Raw genomic sequence first — 18,612 nt, forward strand, 5'->3', positions numbered from 1 at the left:
CTGCCAATCATCGAATACTATTTGAGTACTTATTATGTAGGTACTATGACAGGCACTGGGATAAATCCACAGTTTTAGTATTCAATATCCATATTCAATCTGATAGGTACATTTTAATATCATCTTTACGTAAATCTTTTACATCTAAATGTAAAAAACTTCATTATTTGACTCTGAATTAGAACAAAGATTTAAACAACTCTAGTCATATTATTCAGGTAGAAGTCCACTGGATTTTAGTACCATAATATCTGTTATGAGACTTTTCTGTGTGGGGGCCAGATATTTTTCTTAAATGCGAATTGTGTTAATGGTTTGACTTCCAGCCTGTGTCAAATGCATTTTCTTTGGTCAGGCAGAAGAACAAAATAATATTTGCCCCATTTATCTTCTTAATTTTTGTATCAAGGGTCTTATTGGAGGGCGTATTGAAGATGGCTATAATTTCTTTCCTATTCTCTCTCTTTTTTAAAGATTTTATTTATTTATTTGACAGGCAGAGATCATAAGTAGGCAGAGAGGCAGGCAGTGGGGGTGGGAAGCAGGATCCCTGCCGAGCAGAGAGCCTGATGCCAGGCTCGATCCCAGGACCCTAGGATCATGACCTGAGCTGAAGGCAGAGGTTTTAACCCACTGAGCCACCCAGGCACCCCCCATTCTCCTTTATAGGTAGAGCCTAACTTCCCTTTCCTTGAATCTGAGCTTGTCTTAGTAACTTGTCTGACCAATGGAATACAGCAAAAGCAGCATTCTTGGTCTTCTAAAGCCAAGACATTAAACTAAACAGAATAAAACAAATACACCTGCAGCTTCCATCCTTGCCTCTCATAATTCTTTAGGGAATTTGAGCAGCAATAAGGTCAAGTATCTCGAGAACGCAATGCTGGAGAAGCCCTATGTGGCCACTCAAAGCAAGAGTTTCAGCTGAGCCCAGTATTCCAGCCATCCCCACCCAGGCATCAGACATGTAACGAAGGCAGCTTGGACCTTGCGGACCATCGACCTGCTGAATGCCACCAAGTGACCCCAGTCACACCACACAGAACAAGAGAAACTTAAGCTGAGCCCTGTCCATGTTTCTCACTCATGAGATTGTGAAACATAATAAATGGTTTTGTTATATGCCACTAAGTTTTAGGGTAGTTTTGTTTTTGCTTTACTTTTTATTTCTTTTAAAAGATTTTATTTCACTAAGGTTAGGAACACGGCAGGGATGTCCATTATCACCACTGCTATTCAACATAGTACTAGAAGTCCTAGCGTCAGCAATCAGACAACAAAAGGAAATTAAAGGCATCCAAATCGGCAAAGAAGAAGTCAAATTATCACTCTTCGCAGATGATATGATACTATATGTGGAAAACCCAAAAGACTCCACTCCAAAACTGCTAGAACTTGTACAGGAATTCAGTAAAGTGTCAGGATATAAAATCAATGCACAGAAATCAGTTGCATTTCTCTACACCAACAATAAAAGATTTTATTTATTTATTTGACAGAGACAGACACCGTGAGAGAGCGAACACAAGCAGGGGGAGTGGGAGAGGGAGAACAGGCTTCACACTGAGCGGGGAGACTGATGTGGGGCTTGATCCCAGGACTCTGGGATCCTGACCTGAGCCAAATGCTCAGATCTCAGATGCTTAATGACTGAGCCACCCAGGCACCCCTTCTTTGCTTTTTTTTTTTTTTTAAGATTTATTTATTTATTTGAGAGAGAGAGAGTGCTTGTACATGTGAATGGGGGAGAGGGAGAGGATCTCAAGCAGACTCCCTACCACATGTCAAGGCCAGAGGGGAGAAGGGGTTTCAATCGATGACCCTGAGATCATGACCTGAGCAGAAACCAAGAGTCAGAGGCTGAATGGACTGAGCCACCTAGGTGTCCCTAGGGTCGTTTTTAACACAAAAGCAAATCACTGGAACAAGGATTTTCAAAATACTTCATAAACAAGTAATTTCTCTAATATGGTTACAATTATATTTGCAAATCAAAGCAGAATGAGTAAATGAGAAAATTTTCAAAATGTCATTTGACCAGGAACAGCCCGAGGGCAGACATGTATAGGTCTCCTATATTTCAGGCTCTTCACACACATAGAAGCTGCAACTCAAGGCAGCTGTGGTTTTGGCCTTTTTTCATTCTTATTTGTTCCCTTACAAATGTTTTCTTATTCTTTATCAAATAGTAATACAATGCACACAGCAAAATGTATAATAGTACATGACAACTTGTAATGAAAGCAGTGCCCTCCCTCCTGCTTCTCCCCTTCCACTAGTCTCCTTTTTCAGAGTCAACCACTTTCAGCCTTTTCTGGTTTGGGTCCTTCCTGTGACTACTCCCCCAATAATAGGCCTCCAAAGCTACCTGCTGATTTATCAGTTTTAAGACATTTTCTCCTGATGAATGAGGAGGGTAGACAGACAGACAGCATGAGCATGGGGTTCATCACTACGATCTTCCTCTCCACTTCTAATTTTGAGAGTCGTTAGGGTTCCTTGTCTAACTGTTGCTTTTGTGCCTTTAGATAGAATTCCTTTTTTAATGCATTATCTTAGAGTTTTGTTTAAAGAAACTGGTTCATCGAAACTTTGAAGACTGCTGATAGACATCACACTATAAAACCAAGTATTTGTTTTTGCCAACGGTCTAGAGAAATTTATGTTCAAAAGTAAATTGGTCTCAGGAGTGAGTTTAGTATGCCATTGCAGTAGATCACCAGAAGGCATTCTGAAAGGAAATTTACTTTCATGCTGAAATCTATTTTTTTTAACTATAAAACATTTCCCTATAATCTCTTATATTACACCAAACTAAAAAGATGCAGGGACAATCATGAGTTATCACATGCCAACTCAGGGTAATATTCTGCTTAGCATTCATTACAAAACTGTCTGCTAGACAACTGAGCCACAATCTCCCTTCCTTCCTGTTTTTTCATGGTGAGATGTATCACGTATAGATAGGAGAGAGTGTAAAACATTTATAAATAATTTAAAGGATAATTATAAAGAGAATACCCAAGTAGCCACTGCCCAGGTCAAATACAGAAACATAGACAGCACAGTAAAGCCCAGAGGTACCCCTCCCCATCACAGCCCCCCACCAACCCCCAAGGTAACTACCATTTTCCTGACATTGGTGACAATTTTTATTTTCTTTATAGCTTAAAACTTTATGGATACATCTCCAAGCCATTTAGCTTAGTGAAACTTTAAATAACTAGAATCATTCTATCTCTACTATTTTACAATTGTTTCTTTTGCTTGGTATTTTTTATGAGAGGCATCCATACTTTTCCAAAGTGGTTAACTGTAGTTGGTTCAATTCTTTTTGTTGCATAGCATGTTATTGTATAAATATACCGGGATTTATTCCTCTGTTCCACTACTGAGGGGTGTTTGGTGTTGTTCTTATTTGAGGCTCTTATGAACAACACTCCTATGAACATTTTTTTTTGGTAACTGTCTCTGGCTTCTCTAAGAATTGCTAGGATCCAGCCTCCCCATATCTTTGTCTGTCCTCGAAAAACATGTGCTTTTTAAAGTGGTTGTACCAATTTACACTCCTGCTAGCATTTCTATTGTTCTACACACTTGCTGACATTAAACATGGTTGGACTTTTATTTTTGCTAAGTTGGTAGGTGTACAGTATCCCACAGGGTCTCTATTTTGCATTTCTCTGATGACTAATGAAGTTGAACACATTTTCATACTTTCACTGACAACTCTAGGTCAAATAATATAGATATCTTATAGATTTTTGATACATGCAGCTAAACTGCCTTCTAAAATGTTATACCAAATTACTTCATCACTAACACGCTATAGATTTTAAGTATCTTCAACAATTAGAAAGATCAAAAATGACGTTTGGTATTTATTTCAAATTCTTTTGGTTACTAGTACATTTGAGTGTTTAAAATTATTTTTCTAAGGCTCTGTACAGGGACATTTATGTCTTCTTGTACTGTCCTATTGTAGATGGATTACTGGGTGGTATTCCACGTATCTGATTTCTAATCTAAAGTCCTGAATCTAAAATTTCACAGGTATTAGTAAGATTAAGACACATCTGACTATTTTATGTGGGGCTTAGTTATAATAATGACTTCTAAATGACAATTTTTAAAGCAGATTTCGGTGCATTAATGTCGGTGAAGATGCTGCAAATGTTCAGAAAGAATAAAACAAAGGAGAGAGACTCCTGCTTCCACAAAGGTAGAGTAGACACACTTTTCTCTATTCCTCTTGCTAAGTACAAGTAAACATTATATGTAAGACAATAATAAGATGACTAAAGGTGGAGAGAAGAAGCCAGACCAGATAGGAGCATCAGAAGTTGAAGAACAACATGCTAGTGAGTTCCCTGGGTTTTCTTTTTGTCTCATAGATCATAGATTGAATGCTAGAGAAGCTGACAAGCCAGAGATGCTGATGGGCACAGACCAAAAAAGCCCCAACAAAAACACGCTCTTTCTGGTCAAAGAACAGGGAAAATGTCAAGACAGATATGTTAAGAAAATAACATCTCGGGCACCTTGATGGCTCAGTGGGTTAAGCCTCTGCCTTCAGCTCAGGTCATGGTCTCAGGGTCCTGGGATCGAGCCCCGCATCAGGCTCTCTGCTCAGCAGGGAGTCTGCTTCCTCCTCTCTCTCTCTCTCTCTCTCTCTGCGCTTGCCTCTCTGCCTACTTGTGATCTCTGTCTGTCAAATAAATAAATAAATAAAACAACATCTCTACTAAAGCCAAAAAGCAAAGAAAAAACTGTGGCCCCAGCCCCTACCCAGCAAAGGCTCAGTAGGGACCTAAGCTTCCGTCCTCTCCAGTGTCCCCAAATACCCATCACGGTGATGTTGGAGAAGGCGGAGGAAGGAACCAGAACTATCATCCTGGCTGGGCCATAGTGGGTCCCCTCATCTCCATGGTATCAGTGGAGACCACATGGGGAGCCCAGACTTCCACTCCCACCCAGCAGTAATGATAGGATGGTACCAGATGGGCCTAAAGGAGAGTCAGGATTTTCACCAGCAGCCCCAAAAAAGGAGGTCACCTCTCTGCCCTGCTTCCTCCTCACTGTGGAGTCAGCAGAAGCCACAGGGGAACAGTAATAAGATGCTCCTACCACCCACCCTCCGGGCTCCCACAGCTAGGGGGTATCAGTAGAAGCCTAGTGGAGAGCTGGAATGTCCATGTCTGCCCAGCTGTATCGAGCCATTCCTTTAGGTGTCTACAGAGGCTAGGTGCTGGCCAAAGGTGCCAGGAGACTTGGATTTCCTTGGGGACCTAAGAGGGTAATGATCTTTTTTTCCCTTTTGTTTTGCTTTCAAGAGTCCCAGAGTCAAATCTGGTATACCATAGGCCTACACATTCATGTATTTACTTTCCCTCAATCTGATATTCTATTTCTGATGTTCTTTGGATGAGTCACCTTGGCTTGGCTACATTCTTCAGTTTTTCAATCAAACACTAATCTAGATGTTTTTGTGAAGGTATTCTGTAGCTGTGATTAAAGTCTGTGACAGTTGACTTTATGACAGGGAGATTATCCTAAATAATCTGGGGAGACATGATTCAATCAGTTGAAAGGCCTTCAGAGCAGAGCTGAGGATTCCTGGATGAACGAGAAATTCCACCTGTGGATTGCAGCTTCACCCCCCTCACCCCATGCCCAAGACTTCCAGCCTGCCCTTCCTCACGACCTGCCCTACAGATTTCATACTTGCCTAGCCAGCCTCCACAAACACAAGAGACAATTTCCCGCAATAAATTTCATAGCACCCATGTATCTCCTTTTGTTCCTCTGGCTGAATCCTAAGTGGTACTCATATTTTCCTAATTTATAGTATGTATTACAGTAGCTGTCTCTAACCCACTGTGGAATGAACCAGAGCATGTATAATAGGTATATGTTCCTTATATATTTCATTAGTCTCCTCAAGGGTCAAGTTCAACTGTTATGCGTTCCATTAATTTCCCTCCTAAACTCTAATGTTTTCATCCTTCCTCTTCTTTCTTCCTTGGTTCCATCCCCTCAAGCCTCCCGTACATCTTTACTTCATTACCATCTCTCTCCAAATATTCTCTTAAATTACAAAAAACTCATTTGACACTTCAATCCCTATGAATTCCCATACCACTTCTCTCTCTCCCTTCGCCTCCACACTTCCATTTCCTCATTTCCTAGCCACTACTGCCTGGTTTCCATATCTACAACTCTACGGAAACTTACCCCCTGAACTTTCAAGGTTCAGATACTTCCAACTCACCAAATCCAACTACAGCAGCACCTGCTAGTTGCATTCCGATATCCATTCTCCCCTTCCTCCTTGGTAATAGAATCCTGAAAAACTGTCTAGCCTCAAAGGTACATTTCTCAACTGCCTTTTTCCCTAAGAGTGGCCTGTTACCCAACTGTGACCAATGAGATGTAGCATTGTTATGCAGTGGCATTTCCATAACCCTCTTTAAAAGGATGGGACACTCGTATGGCTTCGCATCCTTTCTCTTTCTTTCTCAAATACAGATGAAATGTCTGGAGCATTAGCATCCATCAGGGGTCAAGAGATGACCTTCAGGACATAAGTTGAGAAGGATGGGGCAGAGAGATAATAAGAAGCTCAGTTTCTTCCTTAAGGACATGAGAGAGTTGCCAAATCAATGTCGGACTGACTGCTTTCAGACCCACATAAGAAAATAAATGCCGGCATGTTGAAGACACTGTAACGGGAGTCTCTGTTACCAGCTGCTAAATGCAATTCCCTAATGGATACACCAGCGGTCTCTCATTGTGCATATATCCATCCGTTACACCAACATTTGTTAAGTACTATTTTGTGCCAGTCATCATTTTAGGCATGGCATACAGTGCAAATAAGACAGGCAAAGTTGGCCAGGTTTGAAATGTTGTTTAAATACATAAATAGGGAAATTGCAGTGCAGTTATTTTCTTTTAAAGCAGCTGCTAAAGCTTTCTCCTAAAGCAGCTGCTTTAAGGAAAGGATGGCAGTGTGTAGTTTTGAGATTTATTAGACTACATTTGCTACTTAAAATTTCAGTAAAATTATTTTGGGAAAGGACGCAGAAAAAGAAAAGTTAGTCTACAAGTGAGCCTTGGCACACTCCAGTGTTTGGAGGTCTGATAGAAGCAAGGTCGGGGCAGAGAGGCCAGTGGTACAAAGAGCCAAAGCAGTATTGTCTCAGGGAAGCCTGGAGGAGATGGTACTCCAGGTGGGAGGGAAGCATCAGCGCATGTCCTGAGAGACAGAGCCGGGCGCAGACCGAGAACTGGCCCAACATCATCCTCAAAGGAGATCAACTGTGAGGCTAACTAAACTTCAGTTTCACGGCCTGTCACTAGCAGGGGCTCCTTCCAATGCCTGTTCCTAATGTTGTATCTGCAGTTTTGTATTCTTTTGCTCCAATGATTCTCCAAATTGTATGAACTCAAGCCCCACAAAACCTCAATCTGGCTCTCTTCAGGTCCTTCACCCCTCTGTGACCACCTGACCACACAGCCTGCACCGACATCTCTTCTTCCCGAGCTTCTTGGGACACGTTACCCTCTGCCACTGTTCTCTCCTCCACGCCTGCCATTCTGGAAATGAAGATAGGGGCTAATACTTGACCTGAACCTTGTTCTTGATACACTGTGCCTGGGTGAACTTATTCATCCTTCCCATCCCTACAGGAGAACTCCCAAATTCCTACTTCCGACACTGATCTCTCCTACCCATACGTGGGCAAAGAATTATGCCCTTTCAAAAATAATTTGCAATGATAAAAATGTATCTTTTCATAAAGCTCAGGAGCACAAGATGAAATGGACATGCTTGGCTCAGCATGAATCACTGGCTGGCACGCTCTTTCAGGAAAGAAATAGAAAGCAGCCTGTGTTAGCACGAAGGAAGTCAGGTTTTTAGAACCCTAATCTGCAAAGTGACGACGGTCACTCACGCCTTATGCTCCTGAGCACTCTGGCCCCCACACAGGGAGAGGGTCACATACAGCAATCAATACTCGCAGTCCGGGGATCACTGGGCGCTAATTTAAAAGCTGCCTACCACACGGCCCCTGACCTCCAGGAACCCCCAGTATGGCCGAGAAAGTTTTATGTTAAGTACTTGAGAAAGACAAGGGCCTTGCCGGCACAACCACCTATCTCTGTAGGTGTATGTCACTCTACAGTTGAGACATTGTGTTCCCATCAGAGTCCTTGCGACATGCTCCAGATTGTCACTAATCTTCGGTGTATTTGGAGAAGCATTCCGCAGAGGATGCCCTCTTCCCCTCCCACTTTAGAGTAATTACTATAATAATGGAAAACGTAAGCTTAAAAATCTTACTAAGAGCCGTGCTATGCGGTTGTCCGACAGTCCCCGTTCTTTGACGCCTCGTAGCTCTGTACAGAGTACAGTGTCTCGGTTTCACTCGTCATGCTGTGTCAAGGCTCCACCGCAACAGCCCTGTTCATTAAAGCAGGAGACAACTTAACAGGATATGAATTACTAGCATTGACCCAGACACTCAAGTTTCTCAACCCATCGGTTGAGTTTTCCTTGTGGCATAAGGGAAAAAATAGACCAACGAGCGTACTTTCATCTCTCTGGAAGCAACTCTGCGATTTAATAATTCGCACAGGGATCGTCATGAAGGGTAGTGAACAGGCGATGGGTGCGACGTACCGGCCTGCTTCGCGCCCACCGTGCGCCCGCTTTGCGCGGCTCTGGCGCGGTGCGGGCTCGGGCTCCGGACCGCAGCACCCCCCTCGTGTAGTTCCACCCCACACCAGAGGGGGCAGAGGCGGGCCCGGCGCACCCCGGTTTGCGACCCCGCTCTGTCTCTGGCAGACCCGACCAAGTCAGTGTGAGGTGGGGGGGGAGGCCGTACATCGGCATCTCCGGGCCCGGGCTTCCTTTCTTAAAAGAAGGCTCTTGCTCATGGTGGGCGACTGTAAAACACATTAGAACCCCATGCGTCCCACCGCGTGGCGCGCTACTCAGGAACCCCCAGCCGGCTCGTGCCAGGCGGGCCGTGCCCTCTCCCCGCGCCCGGCGGAGGAAGGTGCGGTCCGGGGAGGGAGCCGACGTCCGACCCGGAAGCCGCCACGCGGGGTGCGCTCGCCTGTCGCTGGGGAAGCCCGGGGCTGCTCGAGTCCTTGGGCCCGTCGCGGCCTCCTTCCCCGGGCCTCAGGGGCCCATGGGTCTCCATGGCGACGTCAGGGGCCCGGCCCGGGGGCGGGCAGCCCGGGTGGGGCCGCGGCGCTCTGGGGGCCTCCGCGGCGGCTTGGCCGTGTTCGCCGCCGTGGCCGCCGTGTTCACCCTCACGCTGCCCCCCTCGGTGCCGGGGGGAGACTCGGGTAAAGTATCTCAGGGCCGCCCTCCCGCCCCTCTCCCTGGTGGGTCAGCTCGCGCCCCCCGCTCCGCCCGCCCGTGCTCCGTGCCGGGTTCTGCGTGCCAGGACCACCTTCTGTTTTCCATTCCCGGAACTGGTGTCTGTAGTTCTCCGACTTTGAAGAAGGGACTGGCTGGTTTCGCCTGGTGGGACTTAGCGACCTCTGCACCTGGCCAGGTCCTTTTTCGGGACCCGAGTTTTTGCTTTCCACTCCCTTTTAGCCCACCGATGTCACTTACTGAGTCCTCATTGCGTTCCAGACAAAAGGGGTCACAGTGGTGGGGACCGAGTATCGCGGGGAGTGTTGTAGGGCGGGTAGAGACGGTCCACACACTGCTGACCAAACAGCGACGCACGGTCGGAGGGAAGGTGGGATCGACGGGGGCGTGGGGCCGAGCGCCTCCTCCAGAAGGGCCAGTCGGGAAAGGCCTCCCAACGCGGTATTTTAGCGGAAACCTGCATGTTGAAAAGGAACGGGCCACGCCGAGTATTTGAGGGAGAACCCTTAAAAGAGTGGAAGCCAGCTGTGGCTTAAAGCAAGCTGCTTCTGTTAAAAAGTAAAGTGCGGACCACTGAGATCACATCAGCAGTTGTTACCTATTTGTTACAGGATCGGTACACGTTTGGGATGAGGAGCGAGAGCCGGGGTTCGTTTTTGGTTTTGTCTTGCTGGCAGGTTAAGTGCCCGTCCGATAATGCCAGTAGTGCTGTAACTTCTCGAGGGGAATCTATAGATTGAAAGAATGGAGTGTACTAGTTATGTCTTGCTTCGTAACAAGATGACCCCAGAGTTAGTGGCTTAAAACAGCAGATGTTTGTTATGTCACCTTTCCTGTGCATCAGGAATCTCGGCGCCGGTTAGTGGGTGCCCTTCCTCAGGACAGGGTTGTAGTCATGCGGTCTTCCCAGGGCTCATCTTGGGGGAGGATTCAAGCTTCTCACCTCAATCCGGTTCTTTGCCACGTGGGTCGCTCGGGAAGCCGACTGTTGTGAAGAGAAAGAGATGGCACCTTCATCTCACACGTCTGTCATTTCCTGAGCCGAGTCGTGGAAGTGATTGATAGACCCCTGCCCGGTTTTATTCTTGGCAGTTCGTTGGTCAATCCAGCCCACGCTCATGGGGGAGAGGATTATATAGCTAGAACTCCAGGAGTTGGGGGTCACTGGGGGCCATCTTCCCCGGGCTAACTTCTAACTGAGGCTTCTTGATGTTCCTTTTATAAATCATTGCCATTATTCTTTCTTTCAAATCCTACTGAACAAATAGGAAATGTGTTTCATTAGTATAGTTGGGAATGGAGTTACTATGCTTCCAAGGCTTACATTAAATAATAGAAATACCTATAGTTTTGAGAGTTCTGACAATGGAGAGCATTACTTAAAGATTGAGTAGTTCTGTACCTTGAGGGAAAGAAAGAAAAAGGGAGGAAGGAAGGAAGAAAACATTGACAGTTGCTTACCATGGTTCTTCCAGCCTGAAGTTTTGGGTGAGATGAATAAAAATAATTAACACTTACTGAGCACTTACTATAGGCCAGGCACAATTCCAGGTGCTTTACATATATTGTTGTTTTAATCCAGTTCTTAACCTTCTGTGAGGTAGGTACTATCAGTATCTTCCATCCAAAACTGAGGCTAAGCTGTGTCCAGAATCACACAGCTAGAAAGCAGGGGCAGTCGAGGAAAGAACTTAGGTTGACTTTAGAACATACACTCTCTTAACCTCTCTTCTAAGTTCTTTGTTAAATCTGTCATCCCATATATAGTGTTATTTTCAATCAATGATTGGTGTCTTTATTAATACTGTTATTTTTTCCCAGTAGAATAAAGTTACTTATTTACATTTAGTTAACCAGACTCTCTAGGTATTTTGATTTGTTTAGTTTGATACTAAATAGTGGTTACATCTAAAATTTTGATGTTCTTTGTTAGGAATGATAAACTTTTCCAAGGATTGCCAGAAAAATCTGTGTAATGGTATCTTTGATAATCTTGTTTATATGTTGAAGGTACTGTCCTCCTTGAATGTTGTGGTTTTTTTTTTTTATCAATAAACAGAACACATCTCAAAACCAATATAAAGTATGTATTTTTCTTCTTGATGAGTCTTAAATTATGCTCCATAAATCTATCACATTGGGTAGCCTTGCCAAAATTATTTTTTACATTGTTTGATGCACAGTTTACGGGTGGGAACACTCATGATCCTTTGGAGGAGAGTATAGGAATCTCGCCTCCACATCATTTGTTATACTTGGGAAAAATAAAGTAGCCTATTTATGTGTTTATATATTTTAAGGATACTGTCTAACAGACTTGATAGATGAGAATATAGTTATGTAATTAATATTAGAAAAAGTATAACACAGGGAGCTGGTTTTTGTAAAGGTTAAGCATCCGCTAACAATTCTGAGCTCGCCACCTACTTGCATCTCAGACAGAAAAACTGTAATTCTCAAATTTGAATGTACCTCAGAATTGCCTGGCAAACTTGACCCTCAGTGCCAGAGGGTCTTAATATAGGTAGGTTTGGTCAAGGAATCTTCATTTTTAAAAAGAATCCAGGTTATTCTGGTGCAGGCTGTAATAAGGACTTAACTTTGAGGAAGCGGTAGGTTAAGGGGTGGGAGTAACCATATCCAGGAGGCTCTTTCCCCCCTCCTAGTCACATTCTCTTTTCTCGTTATCATACTCAATTTTAAGAATAATGTTTCCCCTTTAGCTTTTTTCAGGGATATATTTATACACGTTGAACTGTAGCTATCTTTCCTATTTAGATTTTAGTTTAACATTTGATAAGAGGAGGTGATGGAAGTTTGTCACATTCCTGATTTTTACACCTACAGAACTTCGGTAAAGGGTAACAGCATTACGATTTTTTAATGGTAAGAAGTTAGAGAAAGTAGGGTATTTTTCTTAATGTAAAGTGCAATTCTAAATACATTTTACATGGAGGAGAATAAACATTGACTTTGAAAATTTGAACTTAACTGTGTTTCCTCATACCAACAGAAATACCAAAAAGCTGATTAAAGCAGTTTGGTACTAAAAAAAAAAAAAAAAAGCAGTTTGGTACTGAAGACAAGCTAATCCATCCTGGATAAAATGTCTTTGACAGTAGTTCCAAAGGGAAGTTAGTTTAAATATTTTTAGACCGTAAACTATTTCTTTAAAGAAGTCTGTTAAGATACCAAAAGTGCTTTTGGTTTCCAAAATGCTCTTGAATATGTCCAGAAAACTTGAGGGTATCCTTGAGTTATTTAACTGACTTAGATAAGTAGTATCTGTCTTTGGGTGCCCTTATGGGGCTTCCATGACATAAGCAGTCATTCACCCTAAGATACGGGTGTCTGGGTAGCAAGGATGACAATATCATTTGTCTTAACTGTCAACCTCTGTATGCAGGACTTGAATTAGTTTCTTTGTGGGACCAGAGGAGGGAGAGGTGGTGGTGTCTTCGACAGGCCCCTGAAATGGATAGGATAATATTTTCAACTTAGAAAAGACAGAAATGAAAACAACTAACTAGAATATAAAGCAGTCTAAATGAATGCTAAATAGAGAAGTTAGAGCAGGTTATATGGAGGAGGAAGAAGTGATTAATTCTAGTGGGGGAGGCTGGGGAGGGGTATGTATAAGGAAAGGTGTCACTGAGAAGGTGGCAATTGAACTAGGCTTTGAAGGATTTAGGAGAGAATACTGGGTGAGAAAATGAGTGGTAAGAGGTGCAAAAGAACCATTCCAGAGTAATCAGATTTGAATGAAGCAAACATAGGTTTCACTGATCTATGCCTTAAAAAGGGACCCTGGAGCCTTTAGAGGGCTAGCATGTTATGCTGAGGAATGTGAACTCCATTTAGGAAGCAGAGAGCAGCCATTGAGAAATTTTGGATTAGTGGTACAATCCAACCTGTTTCAGTGAGATGGCGTGGCAACAGGTGATTTCGTAGGAAGATAAAATAGAAAACTGGCCAAAGCTCTTGCTGTCCTCCAGGCCAGAGGGTAAAGATCTACATTGTGGCTGCGACCTAGAAATTAAAGAAGAGCACTGATAACCCATTGAAGGGCAGAAAATGGACATTAATACATTAACTAATAAATACTAATAACTCTCATAAGCCCATCAACACTGATTTCTTACATTGTCCTGTACTGCAGTGTACAAGAATGAGTCATAAATAGCCCTTGTGCTCTGGATACTTAAAATATTAACAAATAGACATTGAATTACTGCATTGTAATTTTAGAAATAATCACGGATGGTGAGGAATTACAAGGACTATGTAAATAATATAATGATTTAGTGGTTTGCAAAAATGTATGGTAGTCAGAGCTTACCAAAATAACCTGGAGCTAATAAGTGCTTGGCAATTATTTAAAGATATCAGAGATAATTAATGTAGAGAAGATATTCAAATGCCTGTTTAGGGCCGAATGGTACATGTTATGGAGTGTCCACGCCTCAGAGGTCTGCACATTTTACACTATCATAAAGTTGCATCTTTGTAGACATTTTTATACTAAATTCTTGAGGATCATTACAGCATATTACACTAACATTCTATGAGAAGTTTCTATGTTTTTGCAAGTGTGCCCCACTTTTAGGAAGGAAAATAAGCACTTTTTAAAAACGAGAATTCACCTATATTTCCACTGACCAGTTATTAAAGACTATCAAAGATCATTTGTTCAGTAAGACCTAAGGGAGAAAATATCCTTAGACTATTTCATGCTGTTAAATCTCTACAGATTTACAGTTTTATCCAGTCAAATTAATGCAAAACCCCAGTGCAAGCATTTGGATTTTGAAAACTTTGGAGGAGTGTCATTTTCTAATAGTAATTATTGGTTTTACATTATTTTTTCACAGGGGAACTGATCACAGCCGCACATGAGCTTGGAGTAAGTATTAGTTTTATTGTTTAATCAATGCTCTCATTAACAGTTTTAGGAATTAAGAAAGTTTAATTAAGCATGGAGTAAAGTAGATTAATTTATTTTCAAACCCCAGTTTTTAGTAACTTATAAGTACAGTACGTGACAATTTACTTTAAGTTTTAAATCCAATTAAACTAAATTATAAAGCAAAGCCTTTACTATATATACAGTAGCTAGCTTATTATCACCCCAAATTTTGTATAAGCTATGGAGAATAAAATAAATCGGGTTAACAGTTTTAATAAGTTTATTATTTAATAAACTTTATTATGGTTCATGATCCCTTTAGGCAAGACCTTAGGACTGTCAGCATGGTGGTAATCCGATAGCGGTGTGGTCTTTCAACTTTCTAACCGATACGAAATTTCAGAACCTGCTTTTTTTCAATAGCCTTTTAAATGACCCTAATGTACTGTGAACCCAGAGAACAAACTGCTTAAGAACTGACAATGAAATATGTCACCCTTTCTCTAGGTGACACACCATGTGGTAGACGCTGCCAAATCCGCTAAAGAAAATATTTATTTGTATTGGCACAAAAGGATTACAATAGAAAACCACTATTCAAACATGTTGTTCTTGCCTCTTAGTCTTTATACTTGCCCGAGCAAAGGGCTACTTTGCAATTAAAGCCAGTGTGACTCTTGCGGAGGTGAAAACCTTCTAACTTGCTGATTTTTCCATAGGTTGCCCATCCTCCTGGCTATCCTTTGTTCACGCTGGTGGCTAAACTGGCAATCATACTCTTTCCTTTTGGTTCAGTTGCCTACCGTGTCAATCTCCTGTGTGGCTTCTTTGGAGCAGTAGCCGCGTCATTACTTTTTTTCACCGTTTTCAGGTAAAGTAGTTGATGAGTTAATATTAATCTTGGCTAATTGGAGACCGAGCGTTCTGATGGCCTAGGTACATACATAAAATGAAACCCCCAAAACAAGACTCTTTCGTTGCTTGAATGGTTTTTTCCTAATCACTGCTGTGAATTCACTTTCTTAATTTCCAGTAATTTCATACGTACTTGACCCCTCCGATGATTACATAGTTGGATGTGCTTCCTGCAATGGAGTCAAGGTGTCACCAGTTCATTATCACAGTTCTAGAGTTAGGCAAAACTAAAAAGGTTTGTCATTTTATGAAGATGCAGATGGGCCAGTTTAATTCAATAGTATGAAGTTCCTGTTTTGGGAAATGGTAAATATCATTTAATTACTCACAGTGTTGCTGATGGGCAGCTGCTTACCTGGTCCAGAGTTAATGCCTAACTATATTGTATTCTAAATATATGCATCTTGTATACTCTTTGAAATGAGGCTGTTAACTAAGGAAATCAGTTTGGGATATGGTTTTGGTAAGGTTTCACTTTGTTCCCTTATAGCTGTAGGGAAAGTATGCAAATTAGACCCCACTTATTTCATTGATGGAAGATTTTCATAGTTTGGAAGGCTACCTTGCTTTTACAAAAATGGGTCATTAGCTTGGGACGTTGGTAAACTTCTTTGTCTTTGCTGCTCCTGTCTCCCTCATTCTTAACCAGTCTAACCTATGCCTAAGGAGAGCTTTTACAAAAATGGGTCATTAGCTTGGGACGTTGGTAAACTTCTTTGTCTTTGCTGCTCCTGTCTCCTTCATTCTTAACCAGTCTAACCTAAGCCTAAGGAGAGTACAGTAAAAAATACAAGTTATGCTTTCTGCAAAGGGAGAACCAAATTAAAACACTTTTTCAAAAACTACTGCAGTTTTTATTATCAAAACAATTTTTGTATGCAAATATAGTATAATTTGAATAGACAATTTCAAATGCCATTTTTGGAGACTAATGTTTTATTTGCATTAGTTGTAAAATTGCCCTTTGACTAAATTCTTTCTAAATTTCCTTTTTAATTATTTATAAAAGGGTAAAAGTTAGCATAATTTTAACCCTAAAGCTTACTTTTATTTCAGATTCAAATATTGTAACTGTTGATCATTTATTACATTTGTATCTATATTATTTAATTCATCTTTATTTCAGTCTTACAGGTTTTCAGTGATAGCCAATCTTTCAGTATGAAATGATGAAAATAATATCTCTGCTTGGATTGATAGTATTATAAATACTTTCTTTTTCTAAGTAATTAGAATAATCTTTAGAATTGTTTCTTCTGAATCCTATAATTAATAATTTGTTATTTCTATGGAGAGAAAAACTGATCTTTAAAATTTTTGAATATATAGGTTGAAATGTAGAACTGCTTGTCTTGTATTGAATGTGTGAATTGATAATCTTCACAAGACATTTACGACAAAAGCATTTAAAGAAAATTAATACTTGTATTTATTTTGGTAGTTCATCTGTAATTTATTTTTTATTTGTTATTTTTTTTATCTGTGTTTTAGAAGATCATTTCTATAACATATTTAAATGCTATAGGGCTATCAAAAGCTCTTATGCAAATAATTTGTTTTCTGAGAAAACTTTTCCATGCTTTTCAATATATTAATTGGTGATACCATTCTACATGAAAAGCACTGTAAAAATCATACATAAAAATCATGATTTTACAGAATCCAAATAGCTTTGGACAATAGTTTTCCTTTGAGTTGTCTATATTTTAAAATAGCTTTTATTATCCTCCATGATTGTAATGGGTTTTAGATTAGCACATTTAACCTGCGACCCCCGTTTTTTAAATAAAGTCTTAATGGTAAATTTGTATGTTTGCTGGCATAGGCTTTAAATCAAAAACCCTTAATATGACTAAACTGAATATATTAGTGATTTAAGAATGTTTGAGTAATATTGTGCTTGGGAAAGTTGCTTTCTTTCAGAAAAGGGATCTCACAATATTATCTCTTACATACATTTTAATATGAAAATACTTCATTATTTTGAGTACAAATAATTGACAAGGTACACGTCCTCTGGGAACAACCCAGTTCAAGTGGCAAATCTGTTTTGTCAAACAATAGACACCCTTCAGGAAAGAGCAAGCCATCTCTATGGTAATAGGACTAACAGTAGCCTATTGATTGAGTGGAAGAAGACATTATACAATGTCAGCTGGCTTGTTACAATTTCATTTGTTGTATGACCTGAACTTAACCTTTAAAACCTTTCTTCTGTGAATATAAACCCAACAGCAGGACACAGTACCTGTGCAGCCATTACAGTGACAGCTTTTTTCCAGTCCAGCGTATAGTAAATGTATTCCTTTACAGGTTGCCTCCTTTATTAGAATTTGTTGAGGAGACATTTTACTACTTTATTCATTGACAGGCCAAAGCCAAATCATCATTCCATTTTGTTGTGGAATATTGGGGGGTTTTGATCCAGGAAACAGTTTGATTCTTTCTCTCCCCCATCACTTCAGAGAACATTACTGTACACGTAGGATTAGTGCTGACTGGTGCGCAGTAAATTAATTCTTTTAACAGGTTTAGGTTTTTTTCAGGTAATTGTTCCCATGGCATTCACTATATTTAGCTCTTGGGGTGGACATAAAGACCTTCTGTACCCTTTAAACAAAGATTGTATTTTAAAAGCAAATTTCTGTTTAAATGTGTTGATGTAAAAAGCTCCATTTTTTTCAGTAAACATGACTTAGATTGAAAGAACAATTTATTCGTTGCTTCCAATTACTATGTAATTTTTGCCTTCCTTGCATCTTTCTCTTGCTTTTAAGAGCCATAAGATGTCATTAACACTGCATTTTTTGTCAGTCTTTCCTAATGGTTGACAAGAACTCATGTATATTTGCTTCGCCCTAATGTAGGAAGGCATAGGAGTAAAACAGCACTTTGAAAGCTGTATGCGTCGCTATACTTTATTGAATTAAAAATAGTCAGATTATGGCATTTATTTATATATTGTCTCCTTCAGGGGTATTTTTCAGCATTCACAATGTGAAGGGAGTTTAATACATTTCATTTATATGAAATAGTATTCATTTTATTAACCTGTATGTCTGTGTTTTTAAGACTACCTAACACAGGGATTTGTAGGAACTGGGATTTTTCTCTTTTAAGGCCATTGAAGTAAATGATTTTTTAAGTTTGATGGTACGATACTTTAAGTGTCATTTTGAAATTCACAAATCTTAATAATACGAAATTTTAAAAGTTACAGGTCAGATAAGTCACTGATATGAATGTGATTTAGCGTTGCTTAGTACTTGAATTTCAAACTTCTTTTCTAAGCAATCTCAGACTACATACTTAATAAGGGAGGAGCACTGAAATTACTGTCTCGAAACATCAACATGCTTCCATTTCTTATGCTCTGGTATCACTAAAAGAGAATGGA

The 18,612-nt window shown here is 40.7% G+C and overlaps 1 protein-coding gene and 1 long non-coding RNA gene across 3 annotated transcripts in view; one reads left to right on the top strand and one right to left on the bottom strand.

Moving 5' to 3' along the window:
• The window catches only part of LOC116591428, a 91,280-nt gene extending 81,532 nt beyond the window's left edge, over positions 1-9,748 (bottom strand). Inside the window, exons 1-2 of the long non-coding RNA XR_004286001.1 lie at positions 9,635-9,748; positions 8,348-8,467 (exon numbers count right to left, since the gene is read on the bottom strand). This is a non-coding gene — a long non-coding RNA (uncharacterized LOC116591428). The remainder of the gene's footprint in view (positions 1-8,347; positions 8,468-9,634) is intronic.
• The window catches only part of TMEM260 (transmembrane protein 260), a 71,411-nt gene continuing 61,875 nt past the window's right edge, over positions 9,077-18,612 (top strand). For both annotated transcript variants that reach the window (XM_032344306.1, XM_032344307.1), the window contains exons 1-3: positions 9,077-9,360; positions 14,266-14,297; positions 15,020-15,171. In XM_032344306.1, the coding sequence (XP_032200197.1) occupies positions 9,201-9,360; positions 14,266-14,297; positions 15,020-15,171 (344 nt within the window). In that variant the 5' untranslated portion in view covers positions 9,077-9,200. The remainder of the gene's footprint in view (positions 9,361-14,265; positions 14,298-15,019; positions 15,172-18,612) is intronic.

Source organism: Mustela erminea, chromosome 5 (genome assembly GCF_009829155.1).
Source record: "Mustela erminea isolate mMusErm1 chromosome 5, mMusErm1.Pri, whole genome shotgun sequence".
NCBI classification, from domain to species: Eukaryota; Metazoa; Chordata; class Mammalia; order Carnivora; family Mustelidae; genus Mustela; species Mustela erminea.